The sequence below is a fragment of the Oncorhynchus tshawytscha genome, linkage group LG11 (assembly GCF_018296145.1).
Source record: "Oncorhynchus tshawytscha isolate Ot180627B linkage group LG11, Otsh_v2.0, whole genome shotgun sequence".
In the NCBI taxonomy this organism is placed as follows: Eukaryota; Metazoa; Chordata; class Actinopteri; order Salmoniformes; family Salmonidae; genus Oncorhynchus; species Oncorhynchus tshawytscha.
In genome coordinates this window covers 46777294-46802749 of record NC_056439.1, presented here as the reverse complement: position 1 = coordinate 46802749, position 25456 = coordinate 46777294, and the positions used below count along the sequence as shown (strand labels likewise).

The 25456-nt window shown below is 41.9% G+C and overlaps 1 protein-coding gene across 2 annotated transcripts; it reads left to right on the top strand.

Moving 5' to 3' along the window:
• The first annotated feature begins 3566 nt into the window (after window positions 1-3566).
• On the top strand, window positions 3567-24623 carry LOC112238127 (grainyhead-like protein 3 homolog). 2 transcript variants are annotated; one of them, XM_024406717.2, is made up of 15 exons: window positions 3567-3710; window positions 6609-6720; window positions 6836-6897; window positions 9709-9954; window positions 10105-10190; window positions 10379-10520; window positions 11011-11122; window positions 11375-11469; window positions 12890-13048; window positions 14725-14800; window positions 16041-16171; window positions 17737-17863; window positions 20183-20268; window positions 20398-20462; window positions 23509-24623. In XM_024406717.2, exons 3-15 carry the CDS (start codon window positions 6862-6864, stop codon window positions 23624-23626), a joined length of 1479 nt encoding a protein of 492 aa, XP_024262485.2. In that variant the 5' UTR covers window positions 3567-3710; window positions 6609-6720; window positions 6836-6861; the 3' UTR covers window positions 23627-24623. The 2 variants fall into 2 exon arrangements, with proteins under 2 accessions (XP_024262485.2, XP_024262484.2); XM_024406716.2 differs by having other exon boundaries at window positions 10102-10190.
• The last annotated feature ends 833 nt before the right edge of the window (window positions 24624-25456 follow it).

The following is a 25456-nucleotide window of genomic DNA, read 5'->3' as shown; positions in this document are numbered from 1 at the left end:
TACAGATCGGTGTCCCACCCACGGGACGGTTGAGCTAATGTGCGCTAATGCGATTAGCATAAGGTTGTAAGTAACAAGAACATTTCCAAGGACAAAGAAATATTGTATATTGGCAGAAAGCTTATATTCTTGCTAATCTAACGGAACTGTCCAATTACAGTAGCTATGAACTTGAAAAGTTATTAATATCCCAATTAGGCACATTTGGGCAGTCATGATACATGTTGAACAGAAATGCAATGGTTCATTGGATCAGTCGGAACCTTTGCACATACACTGCTGCCATCTAGTGGCCAAAATCTAAATTGCACCTGGGCTAGAATAATGCATTATGGCCTTTCTTTTGCATTTCAAAAATGATGATACAAAAATATTACAAAAAAAAAACAGGTTGGCTTTTTCTTTGTATTATCTTTTACCATATCTAATGTGTTACATTCTCCTACATTAATTTCACATTTCCACAAACTTCAAAGTGTTTCATTCCAAATGGCATCAAGAATATGCATATCCTTGCTTCAGGGCCTGAGCTACAGGCAGTTAGATTTGGGTCATTTTAGGCAAAAATAGAAAAAAATGTGGCGTATCCTTAAGGGTAATGTTTCCGCATCTCGCATTACTCATCTCACATGTATAAACTGTGCTCTACACTATTCCACGGTATCTTAGTAACTTTTAAATTGTGTTTACATATTGCATCACCCATCTCACATGTATACACAGTTTTGTATTCTATACTACACCACTGATTGATAAACAGCCATCTCCAGCACATCAGAGGCTGCTGCCTATAGACATAGATTAGGAGTCACAGGCCACTTTAAGGAAATGAAACACGAGCCACTTTTAATAATGTCTCCGTATCTCGCATTACTCATCTCATATGTATAAACTGTACTCTAAACTATTCTATGGTATCTTAGTCACTTTAATTGTGTGTAAATATTGAAACACCCATCTCATATGTATATACTGTATTCTATACTATGCCACTGTATCTGAGTCCAATGCCTCTCTGACATATATGTATAGATATCCTTAATCCATTCCTTACTTAGACTTACATGTATTTTGGGTATATGTTGTGAAACTGTTAGATATTACTTGTTAGATATCACTGCACTGTCGGAGCTAGAAGCACAAGCATTTTGCTACACCCGCAATAACACCTGCTAAACACGTGTATGTGACAAATAAAAATGATTTGATTTTGATTTGATTTGAGGTGAATGGATGATCTCCGGATATGTGGTTCCCACTGTGAAGCATGGAGGAGGAGGTGGGATGGTGTGGGGGTGCTTTGCCGGTAACACTGTTTGTGATTTATTTAGAATTCAAGGCACACTTAACCAGCATGGCTGCCACAGCATTCTGCAGCATTACGCCATCCCATCTGGTTTGCACTTAGTGGGACAATCATTTGTTTTTCAAAAGACAATGACCCAACACACCTCCAGGCTGTGTAAGGGCTATTTTACCAAGAAGGAGAGTGATTCATCAGATGACCTGGCCTCCACAATCACCTTACCTCAACCCAATTGAGATGGTTTGGGATGAGTTGGACTGCAGAGTGAAGGAAAATCAGCCAACAAGTGTTCAGCATATGCGGGAACTCCTTCAAGACTGTTGGAAAAGCATTCCAGGTGGAGCTGGTTGAGAGAATGCCAAGAGTGTGCAAAGCTGTCATCAAGGCAAAGGGTTTCTACTTTGAAGAATCTCAAATATAAAATATATTTTGATTTGTTTAACACTTTTTTGGTTACTACATGATTCCATAATTGTTGTTTCACAGTTTTGATGTCTTCACTATTATTCTACAATGTAGAAAATAGTAAAAATAAAGAAAAATCCTTGAATGTGCAGGTTTGTCCAAACTTTTGACTGGTACTGTAATATATATATATAATACAAGAACTTCATTTTTATTGTACAGGATACACCTGGTTAAAAAATTTAAAACATGTAGCACATGCTAGGCAAGCTCAGCGCTGATCTATGATCAGTTCCCTCCTGTACGTATAATCATATTCACTGTGATCTAAAAGGCTAAACTGATCCTACATCAGCACTCCTACACTAGATACAGGGCCCAAATACATACAACTATAGACTTGTGAAGAAAGTTAAGCAAAGTTGCTAAAAAGGTTGTTGGAAATGTTATTGCGATATTTCTTATGTTTCTCCTTAAGCAAAAAAGTGAAGAAGAAATTTGAATTTTGAAAATAAAGTTATTGGATTTGTTCTTAATTCCAAGATGGCTAAACCCTCATCTTAAACTCTGGGCATGGAGAGAATAAGCAATCTAACATGTTTAATTCACACAAACTTAATCTGAAAGATGATTGCCATTGCCAGCTAGATAGCTAGCTAAATTGATTTCCTAGCGACACACATTTCAAGATTAATAATAAGACAATATTTTAAACGTTTGTAAGAAAATCATAAAATCTTATGATATTGTTGAGGAATTGCATTTATGAACTATCCTATAAACTTAGTTTTTAGCTTCTTAAGTTTTTGCATAAGACTTGTTTTGTGAATCTGGGCCCAGATGTAAATATCCTCCTTCTTGGTTCTGTAAAAGGGAAGGAAGGTGGGTGGAAGAAGTTTGCCTGGAAGAGCCTTATCCTTGTAACAATTGGAGAAGATCCTTAAAATAACACGGCATCCTGTGGGTGACTCAATTCATAACTTATTGTGAAAGGAGGAAGTAATGTATGTCTTACCATCTCCATAGTTTGGTTTCTGCTATATGGGCAGATCCCATACAGAAATACAATATATAAAATAAACCATGTATATGATGTTCCATATTAAAATGGGAAGTATTTAAAGATGTATTGCACTTTGAGAATTGTGAATTTTCACATATTTGAAAGATTACATATTTCAGTTTTATCTATATTGAAATGTAAAATCCAAACCCTAAAAAAATCCTACTATAATTTAAAAAAAAATTTAAACAGCAGAAAGAACTCATGCTCATAAAATAAATGAACATGGACGTACCGGTATATCAACTTGAAATTATGGTATGGTCTTTGTTTCTTTAGAAGGACCAGATATGATCATCTTAATTATGTTGCTCTTGTGGATCATTCAATATGCAATGAAACAAATCCTTTCAAATCCTATCCAAATATAAAGTATCCAAATATCTACTACTCTCAACTACTCCCATCAAATAGTTTAGTCAAAAACAATTGCAAACACTGATCCAGTCAAATAAGGGCACCATGGCACCAGTACATTTTTTCTCAACAGTATAACGATACTGAATTCTATTGCTATTTCAAAGCATAGTTCCTGAAAAAAACTATTTGTTTTCTCACTTTCAATAAGAATCATTTGACAGCCTGGAGAAACCAATCTCTTTTCTTTAACTCCTAATAGGATGTGTGAAACATCTCCCAGGATTGTCCTGCTAAGTACCCGCCACTCACACCTGTGTTTCATCAGCACTGAAACAGTTAACCCCTCTACACCTGTCCTATCAGGCACCTGTCTCCGGAGCCCTCGGCCAATCAGGCGCGAGTGAGGGAAGCTACCTGTCAGCATGAAATAAATGTGGGGAGCTGGTGAGGACAGGATTCAAAACAGGCTCACTCTCTCTGCTAAGACAGACAACACCCACACCCACTAGAGGAGTCTATACCCAGAGGAACCTAAACTCTGCTGTCTTGGAAAGGAGTCATGACCAAAGAGATTGAGTAAGTTGACAACTTCTTTACATGGTTCTCTGATGACATGCTATGTTTTAAAGGGTTTATAGGGGGGTGTTCTGGGGCTAGAATGTGTTCCTTAAGGGAAATGAGTTTGGACTTGTCTTGTGGTGTATACCTGCTAAGGTAAAATGCAACCAATTGTATTAGACAGTCTAATATTTTATTGCCACATTCACGTGCTATCGGAAACTCGGAACCTCCGGGTTAAAATGTAAGTAAGTTATTTGCGTAGAGCTTCCTATTGATTGTTTCTCCTAGTGGGAAACTCCGGATCACCTTTTGTTTTCTACGACTACTGCATGAACGTGACATAAGTGCATCTTTTGGTTGGATTGATGTAAGGCTCTTTTGGCTGTAGCTGCTTTTGGTTCTGCAACAGTCTACCTTTTATTTTCTGCTGAGGGCCAGAATAGATTATGATGCAAGTGCTGACTTGTCCATTCATCATCTTTTGTTGAACAGTAAGAGTTACCTTCACTTTCTGAGAGAGAGGGGAGGAGAAATGCAGGGCCCCCTCTTCTCTACCTCTGTTTCTCTATGTTGTGCAATGAGACCATCATGTGAAAGGTGTGTGTTTTTACTAAAAGTAAATTTCGTGGAGAACTTGATATACACACACACACACATACACACACACATACACACACACACACACTTTCGATGTCCCACTGCTATGTTGTGTATTTATAGGGACTCGTGGTTTAAACTGGCCTGTCATAGACAGTGTTGACACTAACCTAAGGGGTACAACACACAATGGGGGAGAGGGAAACTGGTACCCGCCTCCTGAATGTCTTGGAGAATGCGTTGAATTACATAATGTAGTGGTGAAACTCGAGACAGAGATTCTCTATTGTAACATTTGTATTGAGCAGTATTTAGAGAAAGGCCCTTACGCAAAAAGATTGCAGTCAGAGTACAGGATAACTGTAGTTTGCAGCAAATATTTCTTTTTTACTGCAATAATTTTGCAGTATAACTGCAGTACAATGCAGTTATACTGCAATTACTGTGTCCAAAATACCACAGTCGACTGCAGTTACTGCACTTTTACTGCAGTTTCAAAATGGCACCTTTTTTTGTAAGGGGAAGAGTAGCTAATGGAATGTTGTGGTGTTAATGTACACTGAGGCAGGTGAGTGTCTGTAGAGGGGAGAGACAGGTGAGTGTCTGTAGAGGGGAGAGACAGGTGAGTGTCTGTAGAGGGGAGAGACAGGTGAGTGTCTGTAGAGGGGAGAGACAGGTGAGTGTCTGTAGAGGGGAGAGACAGGTGAGTGTCTGTAGAGGGGAGAGACAGGTGAGTGTCTGTAGAGGGGAGAGACAGGTGAAAGAGACAGGTGAGTGTCTGTAGAGGGGAGAGACAGGTGAGTGGAAAGGACAGGTGAGTGTCTGTAGAGGGGAGAGGCAGGTGAGTGTCTGTAGAGGGGAGAGGCAGGTGAGTGTCTGTAGAGGGGAGAGACAGGTGAGTGTCTGTAGAGGGAGAGGCAGGTGAGTGTCTGTAGAGGGGAGAGGCAGGTGAGTGTCTGTAGAGGGGAGAGGCAGGTGAGTGTCTGTAGAGGGGAGAGGCAGGTGTAGAGGGGAGAGGCAGGTGAGTGTCTGTAGAGGGGAGAGGCAGGTGAGTGTCTGTAGAGGGGAGAGGCAGGTGAGTGTCTGTAGAGGGAGAGGCAGACAGGTGAGTGTCTGTAGAGGGGAGAGGCAGGTGAGTGTCTGTAGAGGGGAGAGGCAGGTGAGTGTCTGTAGAGGGGAGACAGGTGAGTGTCTGTAGAGGGGAGAGGCAGGTGAGTGTCTGTAGAGGGGAGAGGCAGGTGAGTGTCTGTAGAGGGGAGAGGCAGGTGAGTGTCTGTAGAGGGGAGAGGCAGGTGAGTGTCTGTAGAGGGGAGAGACAGGTGTATCTTACAACAGGTGTCTGTTGTCAGTCTTTGCAGTGGTGGGCTGTAGTTTTGAGAGAAGGCATTTTTTAGTAAACAATTGTATAGGAATCTTAAGAGGTGTGGAAGGACAGTGATAATACAACATTATTTTCTGCTAATACGCCCTTATTGTGATTCTCTCACTCCTGGTCAAACACCGTAGGATGTCAATGCCTGAAGTCTTCCTTTTGTTGTCAGCACATTATGTGGTAGCTCATAGGTAAACCTTCTCTGTTTGCACACTGGCCACTCCAGGTCAACTTACAGGAAGCTTACTCCATCCTCAGTAGCCAGGAAATCCCCCCCAAAAAAACAAATCCCAATTTTCTTTCTGTTTATCCTAAGGAGTTACTGATCCTTCCCTAAATCCCATGTTTTGTGTCTGGACTGTTGGCTACCCAGAGCCTTCCAGACCGCAGACAGCTCGGATCCTAACCTTTGTAGTTAAGAAGTCACTACGACCCTATGGCCCCCTAGAGGGAAAAGGCTTATAACAAAAAATGTTATTTCTTTTCATTAAAAAAAAAAAAAAACATAATACTGTTCTGAGGTAACTGATAACGTGATTGAGTTCTAGTGAACATAATTATTTTGAGGTTATTATGCAAGGCATACTTGTGTGTGGGTGAGCTCTTGGCCCCTAGTATGTTGAGCTTCTCTGGTATCTACTGTACGCAGTGAGCAGCAAATATCTTATTAAGATCTGTGGTTTTGCAATCGAAACCGTCCTCCTAGCCCAGGGGCAAGTATGTGCAGTGCTTAAGGTTGTTATTAGCATGCAGACACTCACAGCATTAAGTCTTGCATTTCTACTACAAAAGTTAACATACGCATAGGCAGAGGCACTTCCCATAGCTAAAACATGCCAAAAAAAGTGCTACCTCCTTCACTCTAATGTATTATTCAGAATGTGAAGCCTTTTTTAAAAAATCATGTGACTTTATTCATGTTTCTCCTGGTCTGTGTGCTGCAGGACTCTGGGATTGGTCCTTCAGAACGAGAGTTTCAACTACCAGTGTTACAGTAACCTCATCATGGACTCCTGGGCCTACACAGACAGCCTACTCACCTACGACCAGTGCAAGGTAGTGTGTGTGTGTGTGTGTGTGTGTGTGTGTTATACCACCCGTTTTAAGTTCAACCTGTCTCCTTTGTATGTGTTGTACAGAAACAACTCACTGTTGTCTCTCATGTTCACAGACACCCAAAGAACAGAAAATGGTTGCATGCAGCCGAGGCAGCAGTATGTACAAGCCAGAGAGGTAAGATTGATATCTGGAAAATATATGGCAAATAGAAATCCAAAATGGATGATGTTGAGAGACAGATGGGAGGGGTTGAGTGGAGCTGAAGGGTGGGACTGGATGATGTTGAGAGATAGATGGGAGGGGTTGAGTGGAGCTGAAGGGTGGGACTGGATGATGTTGAGAGACAGATGGGAGAGGTTGAGTGGAGCTGAAGGGTGGGACTGGATGATGTTGAGAGACAGATGGGAGAGGTTGAGTGGAGCTGAAGAGTGGGACTGGATGATGTTAAGAGACAGATGGGAGGGGTTGAGTGGAGCTGAAGGGTGGGACTGGATGATGTTGAGAGACAGATGGGAGAGGTTGAGTGGAGCTGAAGGGTGGGACTGGATGATGTTGAGAGACAGATGGGAGAGGTTGATGGAGCTGAAGGGTGGGACTGGATGATGTTGAGAGACAGATGGGAGAGGTTGAGTGGAGCTGAAGAGTGGGACTGGATGATGTTAAGAGACAGATGGGAGGGGTTGAGTGGAGCTGAAGGGTGGGACTGGATGATGTTAAGAGATCGATGGGAGAGGTTGAATGGAGCTGAAGGGACTAATAACAAGATAAAACATGTAGAACATACGGGGTCTGTAAAATGTATATAGATTCAGAACGTTTGTGAAATAGCACAGTTACAAATAGAAATCAAATTGGATGGACATCAGATATAGAGGAAGGACTAAAAACAAACAAAATATAACTATTGTAAAATAGACTGTGTCTGTAAAATGTGTATTAAGATGTGGAAATTGAAGGTAAAAGCCGAAGTGTTTATTAGTTTACTCCAATTGGGGGATCGGCGGAAGGGTTTGCGGGGAATAATAATAAAGGTATATTCTTTAAAAAAGTATGTATGTCTATATAGGTATGTGTATATGTATGTCTATATAGGTAAGTGTATGTATATATGTGTGTATGCATGTCTATATAGGTATGTGTATGTATATATGTGTATATGTATGTCTATATAGGTATGTGTATGTATATATGTGTGTATGCATGTCTATATAGGTATGTGTATATGTATGTCTATATAGGTATGTGTATGTATATATGTGTGTATGCATGTCTATATAGGTAAGTGTGTATATATGTGTGTATGTATGTCTATATAGGTATGTGTATGTATATATGTGTATATGTATGTCTATATAGGTAGTGTATGTATATATGTGTATATGTATGTCTATATAGGTAGTGTATGTATATATGTGTGTATGCATGTCTATATAGGTATGTGTATGTATATATGTGTATATGTATGTCTATATAGGTATGTGTATGTATATATGTGTGTATGCATGTCTATATAGGTATGTGTATATGTATGTCTATATAGGTATGTGTATGTATATATGTGTGTATGCATGTCTATATAGGTATGTGTATATGTATGTCTATATAGGTAAGTGTATGTATATATGTGTATATGTATGTCTATATAGGTATGTGTATGTAAATATGTGTATATGTATGTCTATATAGGTATGTGTATGTATATATGTCTATATAGGTATGTGTATGTATATATGTGTATATGTATGTCTATATAGGTATGTGTATGTATATATGTGTATATGTATGTCTATATAGGTATGGATATGTGTATATGTATGTCTATATAGGTATGTGTATGTATATATGTGTATATGTATGTCTATATAGGTATGTGTATGTATATATGTGTATATGTATGTCTATATAGGTATGTGTATGTATATATGTATATATGTATGTCTATATATGTATGTCTATATAGGTATGTGTATATGTATGTCTATATAGGTATGTGTATGTATATATGTGTATATGTATGCATGTGTGTATGGATATGGATATACATATCTACCCCAAAAATATATGGGGGATTGGAAATGATGCAGACAATTACATTGATGGAACCAATATTCTTTCCGCAATATTTAGCTGATCCACCCCTCTAAAAAAAAAAAAAAAGATGATATCTAAACAATTGTTTACACTACCAAGAGTATGGACTTGATTGAGCGATCAGGTTAAAGGCCAAGATAATTTCACCTGTCAATCAAACCGTAGAGGCAGACACTAAAGTGGTATGGGGAAGATCGGATGGTAAAGGGATTTTTTTAAGTGGAACCCGGGTGGTAGTGGGAGTTCCTATGTCATGGAGTCAAGCTGCAGAAAAAGGGCAAGGCTTTGGCAAGGTCAGAGTTGGGTGAGCTTGTGGCTAATCCCCCTGTCAAACAGAACCCCAAGGGATTATGGGCTGTGGTACTCCTCCTCTTGCCACCCCTGAACAACACTGTCTCTGACTCACAAAGGAGGAGAAGCAGCCCCAGCTCTCCGTCTCTCTCACCCTCTCTTTTGTCTGGGTTGAAAAATGGCCGTCGGTGGCCGCACTGTTGTCCCGTCAAACACGGCAGTCAGTCCCTTTTAGACAAAACTCAAATAAAGAAAGAGGGGAAGAAATATTGGGATTAGGCGGTAAACAGTTCCCACCCAGCTTTCTTTAGTTCACTTTCAGTAGCAATGTGTGCTCAGTGGACTCTGAGAACTACACTGGCTTTATTCATTCTTATTGACTTTAACACATTTTATGTCGGGAACTGTGTGTATGTGTGCTGCTGTACAGGCTACTGTATAAAAGAGCTGGATTTTTGTTTTTGAAGGAAGGGCAGCTCCATTGACAATCAGTGTTTCTCGGAAGAGTTTTGTTAATCAAACATCTCCATTATTTAATTGAGTGTCAATCAAAGGAGTGGCTAATTGGATTGGTATTGTATCTAAAAACCCCCCCCAACCCAGGACACTGAGTGGCTCCTCCCCGAGCTGGTCTCCCTGGAGACGCCTACCAACATCATCAACGTTTCTTCCAGCCACCCCCAGGAGGCGCTGGACCTCAACAGCAAGCTGTCGTCCCTCTGCCCTCCCTCTGTCCCTCAAAACTCCAGCGCCGACACCTACGACAAGCAGGCCATCAACAACATGTTTGACTCCCTGCTCTCCCAGAAGTGGCCCACAGAGACAGCCTTCCCTGAGGCCACCGCTGAGGTAAGCTTACGGTTCTAACCAGAGCAGCCATCTTGTTTATTTGTACATTTTAATCTCTGGCAACTTCTCCCCTTCTAGTTTTCCTCTCTCTCCCTTTCTTTTTCACATTCCATCTCCTCATTAGTTTTTTCTTGTGTTCCTCTGAAGCAGGCTCTACCCTACAGTGATCCCTTTACCAAGCAGCCCAGTCCAGTGTACTCTGACTCCTACACCAACTCCCCTCCAGAGAGATACAGGTAGCTATGTGCCCTGGGAATCAAATCAAATTAGAACACCTGTGCTGAGCTACGCCCAAGTATCGAAAATGCTAATTTAATAAGGCTAAAGGTAATGAATATCATCGAGCTGTGTATAACTCGCAAAGCAATGGCAGTAATATTCAAATGGCTAAACATAATGCTGACCGTTAACATTCTGTCTCCAGGAATGATTTCCAGTTCGTTTTGGGAGCCCCTCAAGCCACCCAGCACAAATCATCCCAGCTGCCCATGGTTTACCTCAACAAGGGCCAGTTCTACCCTATCTCCCTACAGGGGGTGGACAGCCCGTCCTCCAACAAAGTCAAGGTGAGTCGAGCTTTGATGACATCACCCAAGAGGACAGTTCCTCTCACCAGAGGATGTTCTATTTGACACAACCCCAGTAAAAGTATGTTCCTTCAAAAGCCCCCCTCTCCTCACCATTGTTGACTGTCATGGTAGACGGAGCAGGGTGGGAACGTTGTTCTCTCTTCTTGTGATGAGTGATTTTGGTTTTGGAGTTACGCCAGGCTCAGTGTTCGGGGCCAACACATATTTCGTCTGGCGGGGCCAAACCCAATGCGTGTCAGCCAGTTAGTCAGGCCGAGAGGGAGAACAGGGGGAGGAGCTAAAGGTCTGCGTGACAGCCCTCTCTCTTTTCTCTGGTGAAAAGAGAAAACATAAGCCTTTGCGAATGAAACGTGCCCAGTAGTTTGCCTTTCTCGGAGTTGGCGATGCACACAACCTACACAAAATGTACCTTGTCTGATGGCCCCTCTCTCTCTCTCTCTCTCTCTCTCTCTCTCTCTTTCTCCAGACGGTGGTCATGGCGGTGTTTGAGAATGATAAGAGTGCAGAGATCCAGCTGAGGTGCTGGAATCACTGGCACGCAAGGCAGCCGACCGTTAAGCAGAGGGTCATTGACATCGGTATACAACCTTTACCATGTACACATAAACACATGCATAGGATCAGCAACAGGAATTTGCCTTAGCTCTACATTTAAAACAACACATGTCAATGACTGGAAGGTTTTATTCGTAGTTGTTGCTTCTTTTCGTAAGCCTGTATCTACTCAGAACAGAAAACCACAATCTGGTTTCTTTCATAAGCCTGGATCTTGTCAGAGCAGATAACCACTTTATTTTCCTTATATCAATATCTTTCTATCTGTCTTCTAGCTGACTACAAAGAGGTGTTCAGTGGCATCAGCCATGTGGAAGAGGTGGCCTTCAATGCTCTGTCTTTCATTTGGAACCCCAACGAGGAAGGGAAGGTAAGCGCAGCCAGGAAACTGGAAAAACACACTCTGACACACACACACTGACACACACACACACGCTGACACACACACACGCGCACACACGCTGACACACACACGCTGACACACACACGCTGACACACACACACACACTGACACACACACACACGCACACACGCTGATACACACACACGCTGACGCACACACGCTGACACACACACACTGACACACACACACACACTGACACACACACACAGATAAAGTCACAGTGCTAGGAACAGCCCTATTATTTATCTAGCCACGCTATCCGTTGAGCTGAAATGGGGCAATGAGGGAGCGCTGAGGGTTGGGAGGGGAGGAATCCCTGGCATGCGGCCGCCCCGGGGCGCCTGTCACCACAAGGCAAGAGCGACACGTCGAGAGCGCTTACTGCAATCTGCTCACGCCCATAGGGGTGAGGCAGTGAAACTCCCTGCAGGTGGAGAGAGGGAGAGGGAGTAAGGAGAGAGGGAGTACGGAGAGAGGGAGTACGGAGAGAGGGAGTACGGAGAGAGGGAGTACGGAGAGAGAGAGGGGGAGAGGGAGAAAGGAAAGGACAGGTTGGAAGGAATGAGAGAGTAAAGCTCATTTCAACACTGAAGGCACCTGTTGTCACAACCAGTGATATACTAATTCATCTAATTTTACCCAGAACAAGTCTGTTAAAATCAGGGCCTCTTATATCCTGAAACCTTACCAAGACACAGCCATAGTGGAAACATTCAAAGCTTTTCTGTTACACTGAACGGCCGTACGCTTTAGATTGGAGAGTTGCCAAGCCAAAACGGTGTCATCACAACACGTGTCCATAGATTCCTAGTTTTTGATTTGTTAAGCTTTTTCTGTCTCCACACTTCTTCCTGATCAGAGATGTGTCTATGCTTGTCACTCAATCTTTTTTATTTTCTCTCAGTCGCACCTCATTGGTGAAAGGGCAGCCAGCCGCCCACACTCACGCGACCTCTCTTTGTCACTTCTCGTTATATAACATTGAATAGAACATTAGTGAAGCAATTGCGAATTGCGTAAATGGTTTCATGATTTTTCAAGGTTCTCAATACCACTCAAGGACCTTTTTTTTTTTTTAAAGGGCACCATAACAGTTCTAGAAAGTCCTCACATTTTTAAAAACTTGATCAGGATCTCTATTAGCGACAGCTGGTCGTACTGGGGTCCGACACATAACGGACAAAATACATTAACATGTAGTTTGCGTGTGTATCAATCGGTTACACATACATGTCAGTACACGCACACAAAAAGTAGGTAACATAGGGGAGAGGTGTTGTGCCCGTGATGTGTAATCTTTATTAGTTTCTTTGAAACCAGTATTAATACTGTATGTTTTCTTGTCTGATATCATGTTTACCCCTATTCTCCTCTCTCCTCTCTCCAGGTGTACATTGGCATTAACTCTCTGAGTACAGACTTCTCCTCTCAGAAGGGGGTGAAGGGGCTTCCTCTCAACCTCCAGATCGACACCTACGATTTCAGCACCGGCACCAACCGCCTCATCCACAGAGCTGCTGTCCAGGTCAAAATCTTCTGTGATAAGGTCAGTAAAGATCTCTATCTCAAATGTCATTTTTTCTAAGGGCTTATAGATGTGTAATGTGCAGTGCATTCGGAAAGTATTCAGACCCCTTTACCTGTTTCCACTTTGTTACGTACATAAATTTTTTTCTCAACAATCTACACACAATACCCCATAATGACAAAGCGGAAAAAGGTTTCTAGAAATGTTTGCAAATATATTTAAAAAACATACCTTATTTACATAAATATTCAGACCCTTTTTTATGAGACTGGAAATTGAGCTCAGGTGCATCTTGTTTCCATTGATCATCCTTAAGATGTTTCTACCACATCTCTGCAATACTCCATCAATCAGGGCTTTATAGTAGAGTGGCCTGACGGAAGCCACTCCTCAGTAAAAGGCACATGACAGCCCACTTGGAGTTTGTCAAAAGGCACAGTCTGGCCACTCCCAGACCGTGAGAGTCCTTTAGGTGATTCTCTGGTTTGATGAAACCAAGATTGAACTCTTTGGCCTGAATGCCAAGCATCACGTCAAGAGGAAACCTGGCACCATCCCTATGGTGAAAAATGGTGGTGGCAGCATCATGCTGTGGGGATGTTTTTCTGCGGCAGGGACTGGGAGACTAGTCAGGATCAAGGGAAAGATGAATGGAGCAAAGTACAGAGAGATCCTTGATGAAAAACTGCTCAGGACCTCAGACTGGGATGAAGGTTCACCTTCCAACAGGACAATAATCCTAAGCACACAGCCAAGACAACGCAGGAGTGGCTTCGGGACAAGTCTCTGAGTGGCCCAGCCAGAGGCCGGACTTGAAAAACCCAATCGAACATCTCTGGAGAGACCTGAAAATGGCTGTGATCGCTGCCAAAGGTGCTTCAACAAAGTACTGAGTAAATGGCCTGAATACTTATGTAAATGTGATATTTCAGTTTTTTTAATGCATTTGCAAAAATGTCTAAACTTGTTTTTATGGGGCATTGTGTGTAGATTGATGAGGAAAACTAAATAATTAATTTTAGAATAAGGCTACATAACAAAATGTGGAAAAAGTCAAGGGGTCTGAATGCTTTCCGAATGCACTGTATGCTTTACAATATATATTTAGTGGCATCCCCCAAGGTTTGGTACTAAGTCCTATACAGTTACTGTATCTCTAGTTTATGACCTAAAGCTGTGCAGGTGATGAAAACAGATGATTTAATCTCAGAGATGTCTGGTTCATAAGTTGAACCTACGTCTGACAGACCTAGTCATTGATCCCATTGTTGGCTTGAAATCTGATAGTTGTCGTCAAATGCCCCTATGGCCATGTATAATCTTTTCAATCTATCCACCTTTTGGGATGTGTCATCCGTTACCACTAGCTGTTTTGACACAGTGGAGTGATAATGTGTCGGGCCGCTCATTGACACACAAGCCAAACAAACTGGTTTAGCAGCTGGTGAATGAGTGTTCCGTCATCACTGTTGTCCCTCTAACCCACTGTATCTCAATGTGATGAGGTGGAGCGGTGTGACCGGACTACATTGCTAGTCAGGCTAGGTCAACCATGACATAAAATCAGATGTATTATTTTATTGCTGCTTCTTCTCTAATAAACACATTGTTGAATGGCTGACTGGTTAGTAAAATGAGGAATAAAATTGTCAGAGAAGAGTTGTGACCATGTGTGTCTGGGTCTTTCTCCTCAGGGTGCAGAGAGGAAGATGAGGGATGAGGACAGGAAGAGGAGCAAGAGGAGGGGCAAAACTGTCATCGACTCTAAAAGTAAGACTTCTTCAGACACTGTCTTATTAGAAAAATAATAACAAGCGACATCCGCACACAAACACTAACCCAATGACAGATGTAAACCCCAGGAGACATCTAACGGTGTCAAACATGCTGTCTATGACGGGCATGTGCATGCGCCCACGCGCGCCATTGCGCACATGTTGATGTTGTTCATCCACACCAGACGCGATCAGGACACGCAGGATGAAATATCAAAAATAACTCTGAACCAACAACATTAATTTTGGTCCAGGTCGAAACACATATAACATTCATGGACAATTAGCTCGCTAGCTGTTGCTAGCTGTTGCTAGCTGTTGCTAGCTAATTTGTCCTGGGATATAAACATATTTTACATGAAATGCTCAAAGTCCTTTTGTTTCCTGGATCTTTGTAGAATTTTGAGCCACACAAAATCGTCTGTTCTCTACTCTACTGAATTAATTAATTAATCCACAGGTAAAAGGGTCAAAATGTGTTTCTAGTAATCTCTTCTCCTTCAGTCGTCTTCTGTGGACTTTATATGGCGGTTGGCAACCAACTTTAAGGTGCTTTACTACAACCAACTGCACTGGAGTGTGGACCTCCTAAAAACCAATGAGAAAATGAGAGAGGTGGGACTTGCAGCGCCTCAAGTGGCAAAAATAAAACCAAGTTCTATTTTAGGGCCTGGCTACGTAGAGGTTCGTTGTCGCACGGGCGTGTGTGCAGTTTGGATTCTATTATTGAATAACATGTACATGTATTTTTGCAACACTCGTGCAAGAAACACAAGCGGTGTGGTCAGCATGTTAGAATATGCAAATAAGTCATTTAATTACAGGTTGGGATCAAGTTTTTTTATCATGAGGCTTGGCCTTCACAAGTCCATCTCCACTCCATTACATGGTTGAAATAGTCTGACTAAATCCAGTGAAACAGACAAGCAGGAAATACATCCTGCATTTTCAGTCTGTGATTGTCATTTAAGAACCCATGCGTTTCTAACCAAATTGGCATTTTTGGATTTATCCCCACTTGTATGAAGTGTTATTATTCAGTACCTGTTCTACCTTTTAAATAGGATAATTCAGACTCACAAGCATTACAATGTCATAGAGACAGTCTCCCAGACTCAGGTAAACCCTACTCATAGACTAAAAAGCAACCGGGGAAAACAAGACCTTTAGGTCTTCATTTAACAGGCGATTCTATAATGCTCACTCTAACCCAGTGTTCTCCTCTCCCTCCTCAGCCATCAAGTCAGTAGTGTCCAGCTCCATGGGAAGTGACAGCACCTTCTTCAAAACCCTGGAGGACCACGTCACCAACCCCGTCCTCTTCATCCCAGAGATGCACCTCTCCAACATGCAGCGCTGTGGCCTGGTAGGTCTCCCTCCTCCCTCATCTACTCCACCCTTCTTTATCTTTCTTTGGGATTGAGGGATCTTGGAGTTCACCACCACAACAGTGAGTTGAGTCATGTTCCCTGCTATCCCGGGACTGTAGCTCAAGGCTCTGGCACACACAAGGGGGAGGGGGAGGGGGATGGTGTGGGAAAATAAGTTTGTGGGAAAAGTGGGTTGGGATAAGCGAGAGTATCAGGGAAAGTGAGGAGAGGCAGATGCCAAGCTCAGACAATCTAATTGGTGGGCTATTCAGATTCCTCGACTCGAAACTCAAGTCTAGTGTGACTGACACACGGGATAACCTGCAGCAACCTACACAAAGAGGCAGACACACATACACCTGGCAGACACTCACACCTGACAGACACACATACACCTGGCAGACTCACATACACCTGGCAGACTCACATACACCTGGCAGACACACACACACCTGGCAGACACACATACACCTGGCAGACACACATACACCTGGCAGAGACACACATACACCTGGCAGACACACATACACCTGGCAGACACACACACACCTGGCAGACACACATACACCTGGCAGACTGACATACACCTTGCAGACTGACATGCACATATACACCTGGCAGACACACATACACCTGGCAGACACATACACCTGGCAGACACACACACCTGGCAGACACACATATACCTGGCAGACACACTCACACCTGGCAGACACACCTACACCTGGCAGACACACATACACCTGGCAGACACACTCACCGAGCCCCCCACTTTTCAGTGTTGTTGACACAAGCCAGTGGAGGTGGTAAGGGCTCCTGTTCTGACAGGCATTTAGTTCCCACAGTCTGGGCTTTAGGGAGTGGGGAGGGGGAGTGTGTGTGCTCAGTCTTCTACCAAGTGTTAATGCTCCCATACTTACTTGACAGTACAGACATTTTCACTGCTTTAAGAGAGGAAGCTAGGGAGAGATGTTCCCTAATTTAGGATAAAGGTGAAGGGGGTCATTTGCTTTTCTGAGCTCTGAGGGTAGGATGATTTACAAGACTTAGCTGAGTCCCATAAATCATTCCATCTGTCAAAGAAAATATGTCTTAGAAAATCCCAGTTTCTTAAGAGGGGAGAGAACCGAAAAATCCCCAAACAAATGAACGTTATCGGGATAAAAAATAGTCTGAAAATGTTCTGTCTTATATACAATACAAAATGTGACTCACTGACAGGTTGTGAAACTTTGATATTATTTTATTTCACCTTTATATAACCAGGTAGGCCAGTTGAGAACAAGTTCTCATTTACAACTGCGACCTGGCCAAGATAAAGCAAAGCAGTGCGACAAAAAACAACAACACAGAGTTAAGTCTCTGATAGTTTAGATAGGCAGACTTCTGGTCTGGAACCTTTTATCTCTCTGCATCTGCATCCCTTCAGGGTCATGGGAGACCTCTTTAGCAGTGATAATAACATTCCTATTTATGACTGTTCCAGCCATAAAATGGCTGGGATGGGAAATTAAGCAATCAAATTCTATAGAGGAACTGTAACTGATTGTTCTCTGTGTAGGCACCTCCCACAACACTGGAAGAGGTTGAAAGGACCTCTCTGAAGAGACTTTACCCTGATAGAGTGGACCAGAGCAGTGGTAGCCCACCACCAAGCAAGCAGGCCAGATTGGAGGAGCAACAGAAAGGTAAATAGAAAAGTTAAATTCTTGAATTGAAAATACAGCGCACTTCCTGAATTGAAATGAAAGTGGCCCAAACCCAAAGCAAATATACAGACAGCGCTACTGTGTTCCCGGTCTGGTAAACAGCCTATTCTGTTGTCCCATGGATGGATTATTTTGGCAAAGGAGAAATGCTCACTAACAGGGATGTAAACAAATCTGTACACAAAATTTGAGAGAATGAAGCTTTTTGTGCAAATTGAACATTTCTGGGATCTTTTATTTCAGCTCATTTTTTATTTATTTCACCTTTATTTAACCAGGTAGGCTAGTTGAGAACAAGTTCTCATTTGCAACTGCGACCTGACCAAGATAAAGCGTAGCAATTCGACACATACAACAACACAGAGTTACACATGAAATAAACAAAACATACAGTCAATAAAACAGTAGAACAAAAGAAAACAAAGTCTATATACAGTGAGTGCAAATGAGGTAAGTTAAGGAAATAAATAGGCCATGGTGGCGAAGTAATTACAATATAGCAATTAAACACTGGAATGGTAGATCGGCAGAAGATGAATGTGCAGGTAGAGATACTGGGGTGCAAAGGAGCAAAATAAATAAATAAATACCAGTATGGGGTTGAGGTAGGTAGATATTTACAGATGGGCTAAGGACAGGTGCAGTGATCTGTAAACTGCTCTGACAGCTGGTGCTTAAAGCTAGTGAAGGAGATGTGAGTCTCCAGCTTCAGAGATTTCTGCAATTCGTTCCAGTCATGGTTAGCAGAGAACTGGAAGGAAAGACAACCAAAGGATGAATTGGCTTTGGGGGTGACCAGTGAGATATACCTGCTGGTGCGCGTGCTACGAGTGGGTGCTGCTATGGTGACCAGTGAGCTGAGATAAGGCGGGGCTTTACCTAGCAGAGACTTGTAGATGACCTGTAGCCAGTGGGTTTGGCGACGAGTATGAAGCTAGGTCTCATGAAACACGAGACCAACCCTTTACATGTTGTGTTTATATTTTTGTTCAGTATAAATATGTGGCTGTCCATGGTTCTGATTTGTGTGTGTGCGTATGCCATCCTCCTCTCTTTCATGTTGACGAAAGCATATATGACTGTCATACAGTACACGTTTTTATTTTATTTTTGTTGTCCTGGGCTAACTGGTTAAAATGCTTGCTCGCTAGCCTAACTTCCTTTCATTGGCAATGATGACCACACTAGTTAACAGTAGCCTACTACATCTAGCTACATGTTGAACTTCCATCCTCTCAGGTCAGGGGCAAAATGTATGAATTTAAAGTTAAATCAGAATGGCTGTTATATTCATTGGTCAGTATGGAGAATTAAGTCAAACCAAAAGTCCAAGTCCCTATCTCCATCCATGGCTAACTTAGGAAAGGGGACAATTTTAGCCAGCTAGCTAGCCACTGGAGGACAAAAACACAACGAGATGCAACAATTCAAGTTCTCAGTCAGTGACATTTGTTTGTTTTTTATGCATGGACTGGCATGAAGCCAAATCCAAAATGGCTTCACTTGAAAAACATTTTTGGTGTGCCAGGACCATTCACAGTTGAGCTCACTCAGTTTAGCTCTACGCTGATTAGCTATTATTTCATAGGGAGGTCAAATGTTCACTGGGTTCCTTGCATTCAATGCTACGGGCGGGAAGAATATCATACTCTTTTTGACCAGAAAGCATCAGATAGATGGGCTATACATACAGACACAGAGGGGCGCTGTTTCGCTCACTTGGATGCTTTCTCCGGTGAGATACATTCAGCCTCTAGCAAATTGAAGGAAAATTATGAAACACAGAGAGAAGAAAGATACATTATTCAATGTAAACATTTTTTTTTTTTTACAATTTTGGGAGGTAATCCTGGCTTCAATGAATACACAGCACTGTTCTGTTCTGTTTTCTCCTGGTCTGGTAAACAAGCTGACTTATTCTGTTGTCCTGTTTTCTCCTGGTCTGGTAAACAAGCTGACGTATTCTGTTGTCCTGTTTTCTCCTGGTCTGGTAAACAAGCTGACGTATTCTGTTGTCCTGTTTTCTCCTGGTCTGGTAAACAAGCTGACGTATTCTGTTGTCCTGTTTTCTCCTGGTCTGGTAAACAAGCTGACGTATTCTGTTGTCCTGTTTTCTCCTGGTCTGGTAAACAAGCTGACGTATTCTGTTGTCCTGTTTTCTCCTGGTCTGGTAAACAAGCTGACGTATTCTGTTGTCCTGTTTTCTCCTGGTCTGGTAAACAAGCTGACGTATTCTGTTGTCCTGTTTTCTCCTGGTCTGGTAAACAAGCTGACGTATTCTGTTGTCCTGTTTTGCAGTACTCTTGTACGTGAGAACAGAGTCCGAGGAGGTGTTCGATGCTCTCATGCTCAACACCCCAACTCTGAAAGGCCTGAGACAAGCGGTAAGTAGTACACTCTTAATACTTGTTCCTTACCCAACTTCGTCATCGTCCAAGCATCTCATCGTTCAAGCATGAGAGAATATTGTAGAGTTGACGGTGATACTAATCTTTCCTTTGTTCCTTTCTCAGATTTCTGAAAAGTATGGCATGCAAGAGGACTCCATTGGGAAAATATACAAGAAATGCAAAAGAGGGTAAATTACTTTCTGAGGCCTTTTCTTTTTACATCAAGGAGGAACAAGTGTTAGCATTAGCTATGCTATATAATTAGCAATGCTATTCCCAAGTAGCATTAGCAAGTTACAGTAAATTGAAGGGAAATGTATTGGATTTGATTAAGTAGATGCACAGCAGGATATACTACTTACCGTAAAACATTCATTAATAGCCCAAGTTCTTATTTGCTTAAATCACTGAACACAACAGGCACTTGTTAGAGACAGGATCTTATTTGCTTAAATCACTGAACACAACAGGCACTTGTTAGAGACAGGATCTTATTTGCTTAAATCACTGAACACAACAGGCACTTGTTAGAGACAGGATCTTATTTGCTTAAATCACTGAACACAACAGGCACTTGTTAGAGACAGGATCTTATTTGCTTAAATCACTGAACACAACAGGCACTTGTTAGAGACAGGATCTTATTTGCTTAAATCACTGAACACAACAGGCACTTGTTAGAGACAGGATCTTATTTGCTTAAATCACTGAACACAACAGGCACTTGTTAGAGACAGGATCTTATTTGCTTAAATCACTGAACACAACAGGCACTTGTTAGAGACAGGATCTTATTTGCTTAAATCACTGAACACAACAGGCACTTGTTAGAGACAGGATCTTATTTGCTTAAATCACTGAACACAACAGGCACTTGTTAGAGACAGGATCTTATTTGCTTAAATCACTGAACACAACAGGCACTTGTTAGAGACAGGATCTTATTAATTGTTTAATTCCAGCATTCTCTTCCAGCATTTTAATACATTTCTTAATTTCCTGCACAAATGTGTTATCATTTACACATTGCTTCACATTTCTATTGACTTAGATTGTCTCTATTTAAAAAAACAAATATATATATAATAGAATAATAATTATCCTATTTGACTGGGAATTTTCAGCAGTTCTTACTTTAGCCACCAGATGGGCAATGGGACGATTTCAGAGGGTCTGTCCTCCCGAAGTTGTTAACTGTTTTATTGCTCGTCGTTCTCAGCTGTTAGCAGCCAATGGCTAGCAGTTTCTTACTGCCGATAAAAATGGATGAGACTTTTTTTTGGAGTCATTACTGAATGATCTAATGTGACATATCAAACATTAAACCTCACACACAATTCATGGTGATTCAGAGTATCCTCATAAACAATTACATTTATACCCAGCATTTATGTGAAGCGCACGTTTATTTGCTGAAATGTGTGCCATGTGTGTTCCATGTGCCATGTGTGTGCCATGTGCCATGTTCCATGTTGTGTGTGTCATGTGCCATGTGTGTACCATGTGCCATGTGTGTGCCATGTGCCGTGTGCCATGTGTGTGCCATGTGCTGCCATGTGCCATGTGTGTGCCATGTTCCATGTGCCATGTTCCATGTACCATGTGCGTGCCATGTGTGTGCAATGTGCCATGTGTGTGCCATGCGCCATGTGTGTGCAATGTGCCATGTGTGTACCATGTATGTACCATGTGTGTGCCATGTGCCATGTGTGTGCCATGTACCATGTGTGTACCATGTGTGTGCCATGTGCCATGTGTGTGCCGTGTGTGTGCCATGTGCCATGTGTGTGCCATGTACCATGTGTGTACCATGTGTGTACCATGTGCCATGTGTGTGTCATGTGCCATGTACCATTGCCCGGCTATTAAAAAGGGACACGTGGCAATTTTTTTTGTTGTTTAATTTTGTACAACTTTTTAATTTAGTGGATGAGTTTCAATATTGCAGATGTATTCTGGGTTCTATCAAACTAATTGTTAGCTTAGTTTCTAATCCCCCTATTTAAAAATGTTCACCCAACCCTACCACCCCTCCCCTGAATGGAGTAACCTAACGGACAGTCTTCTTCTGCTACTATTTTCAATCTCATATACAGAACACTCTTAATCCAACCTCAGGATGTCCACAGACTAACCCATCTTTCCCAGTACACTACCGTTTCACTATTTCCTTTTGCAACACATCCTTCTATTTTACTGTAATGTCCTCAGTAAGGAAACCAACCAAAGTTGACAGACTGGCTAGGTGAGCTAGCTAGCTCTATGTCGGCTGGAATGTGATAATCTTCCAATAGAGAGAAAGAAACAGGACGGAAAGATGGATGAGTCAGGTGATTGTTTTACTTGACAATATTTATGTTTCTCTAATCTGATCTACCCATCCCCGTAGCTACACCAGGAAGTGTTTTGGTCTGTTTCGTTGAGTGAAAAGAGGTAGCTACTCTGATGGACAAGGGTTTTGATTAAGGCGGAGGGAGCCACCTTATTGTGCAAACATGTGGTTGTGAGGTGGATGCAATTGAATGGGACGAACCTTTGAGGGAGAGCTGGTATCCCCATTGTCAACATGTGAACCATGAAATGAAATAATGGCGTCCATTGTGTGTTCAATGCTTGAGCCATAGTCTTTCAAAGGGATTTATATACTATTCTGATTTTCCAGTAAACGTAAAGTCCTTCGATGTATGGGTGACAACATTTCCCTCAGCTTGAGACATACCCCTAGTAGTAAAGTAGGCCTGTAGTCTTCACACCAGAATCCATGTCAATGAACGGATGTGACGCTAACATGTTGCGAGGCAGTCATTTGTTGAAGCTGACTTGACGGAGAAGATTAGAGGGGGACTGTCACCCTGAATGCCATGTGGTTCTTCTGTTACTCCGCCCTGCTGTGTGCTGACATTACATGGAGAACCCAACAGGTTCTGTAACATTCTCCTTCTGCTTATAGTCTTCAATCAGTCCCTTCCCTCCGGGTAGCGTGAGCAGACAGATTGCTTGATTAGCAACAAAGCTTTACTTACCGTAAAGCCAGGTTGCCATCTGGGAAAAGGAGTCTGGCCTGATTAATTGTTTGCAGTGTTGAGGGAATTGGAGGCCACTCACTCTTTTGTTTCATGACTAAAAAAAATTCTCAGCCAGACAGCAGCAAAGAGGTAATTGACGTAACATGTAGCCTGTTATATAAAGGTGTGGTACAAGACATTCATCTGTTCTTTGTCTGTTGTCTTTCAGGATTTTCGTCAATATGGATGACAACATCATTGAACACTACAGCAACCACTCAGCGTTCCTCATAGAGATCTCTGAAGCCATGAGCAGTCAGTTCCAGGTCACTCTCATGGAGTTATGAAGAGAGTGCAGACATTTTTTAAAAATGTTCGGGCCACCAAATGGCAAGGTCTGCCCAATCAAACTGCCTGCCGATTTCAACCCTTTATTAAGCACTGCCCTGCGAGAGACTCTATTGGCCGAGCCAACAGGACAAAGACAGACCATCCTCTCTACCATTGAACCGACTTCAGACCGAACGCTTTATAGTGATGCCAGTCACTGACTTTGTAAATACCATTTTTTTTACTGTGGTATATATTTTATAAACAGAGCGATTATGATTAATTATGACTATGCTGTAAATATTTTATGTAAATAGAAATGAATGACATATGAGTTGTCTCTTTTGAGGAGACACACAGCGATACCATGACCCACTTTTCAGAAATTTCCACAAGCTACATATTTCAATTTCAGTAGACATATCGTGAATGTTGTCAACTTTTTCAGACTGCCATTCTTGCTGCTTGTCATGTGCTTATCGCTTCTTCCAAGAGATCTCAAGTAATGGGAATGCTGCCATTGTTTAATTGCTTAAGTTTTTTGTTTTGTTACCATATTATTTCTCAGACCATTATGTTTGCTATATAATGGTACTACCAATAGGATTATGCTTTAGCCTGAATTGTCCAACAAACACCCTAGAATTGTCCAACAAAGTACTTTTTTTTAGAACCAAAGTCACACATTTCCCACTTCACGGGTATTGCCTTCACAAAAACCTCAGTGGCCTTCTATAGTAGAAGACTGTACACATTTCTAGGTTGTATTGTGTCACCACATAATTCTTCCCCCAAGCCACTGTGCTAGAACCACTATGTTCCAGATCAACCCCTTGCAAAATCTTTCAGTTGAGTTTTTTGTGTGAAGGCGTTTAGATTTCTCTTTGTATGTTTTTTTTGCAACATTTCAATGCTGTAGCTATATCCCTGTAATATATCTTCTGATTTTACCATAGCGATTCTTTTTGTATTGATTCTCGTTTCCAAGAAAATTAAACATACACAAAAAAAGTGTACATGTTTCTTTCAATGGTTTTAGTAGGATATAGTTTAAAGATGACCTATAGTTCATCCACTTCAACTGAAATCTTGCCCTGGACGCAGGCCTCTTACCAAGAAAATGTATGCAAATAGTTCAATTTACGCCATTGAGTATATTAGAACACCGCCCAGGGAATTTAAACAGGCCTTTAGCACAGACACTGAATACATGTTATTGTGTGTCTCGTCATGTCTGCTGGTCTCATGACAAACCTCATTTTTATTATTTTAACAATAAGGTCATGTCATTTCTATCATCTTGAGTGTGTGTGTGTGTGTGTGTGTGTGTATATGCATGAGTGTGTGTGTATATGCATGAGTGGGTGTGTGTGTCTCAGTGTGTGGGTGTGTGTGTCTCAGTGTGTGGGTGTGTGTGTCAGTGAGTGGGTGTGTGTGTCAGTGAGTGGGTGTGTCAGTGTGTGTGTCATATAAAATATAAAACCAGGTGTTTTGCGGGGACTATTTAATGAAGTTGCCAGTTGAGGACTTGGGAGGCGTCAGTTTCTCAAATTAGACATTCTAAGGTACTTGTCCTCTTGCTCAGTTGTGCACCGGGGCCTCCCACTCCTTTTTATATTCTGGTTAGGGCCAGTTTGCGCTGTTCTGTGAAGGGAGTAGTACACAGCGTTGTACGAGATCTTCAGTTTCTTGGCATTTTCTCACATGGAATAACCTTCATATCTCAGAACAAGAATAGATGGATGAGTTTCAGACGAAAGTTCCATTTTTCTAGCCATTTTGAGCCTGTAATCGAACCCATAAATGCTGATGTTCTAGCAGTTTTCTGCTGTGATAACATAATTGAA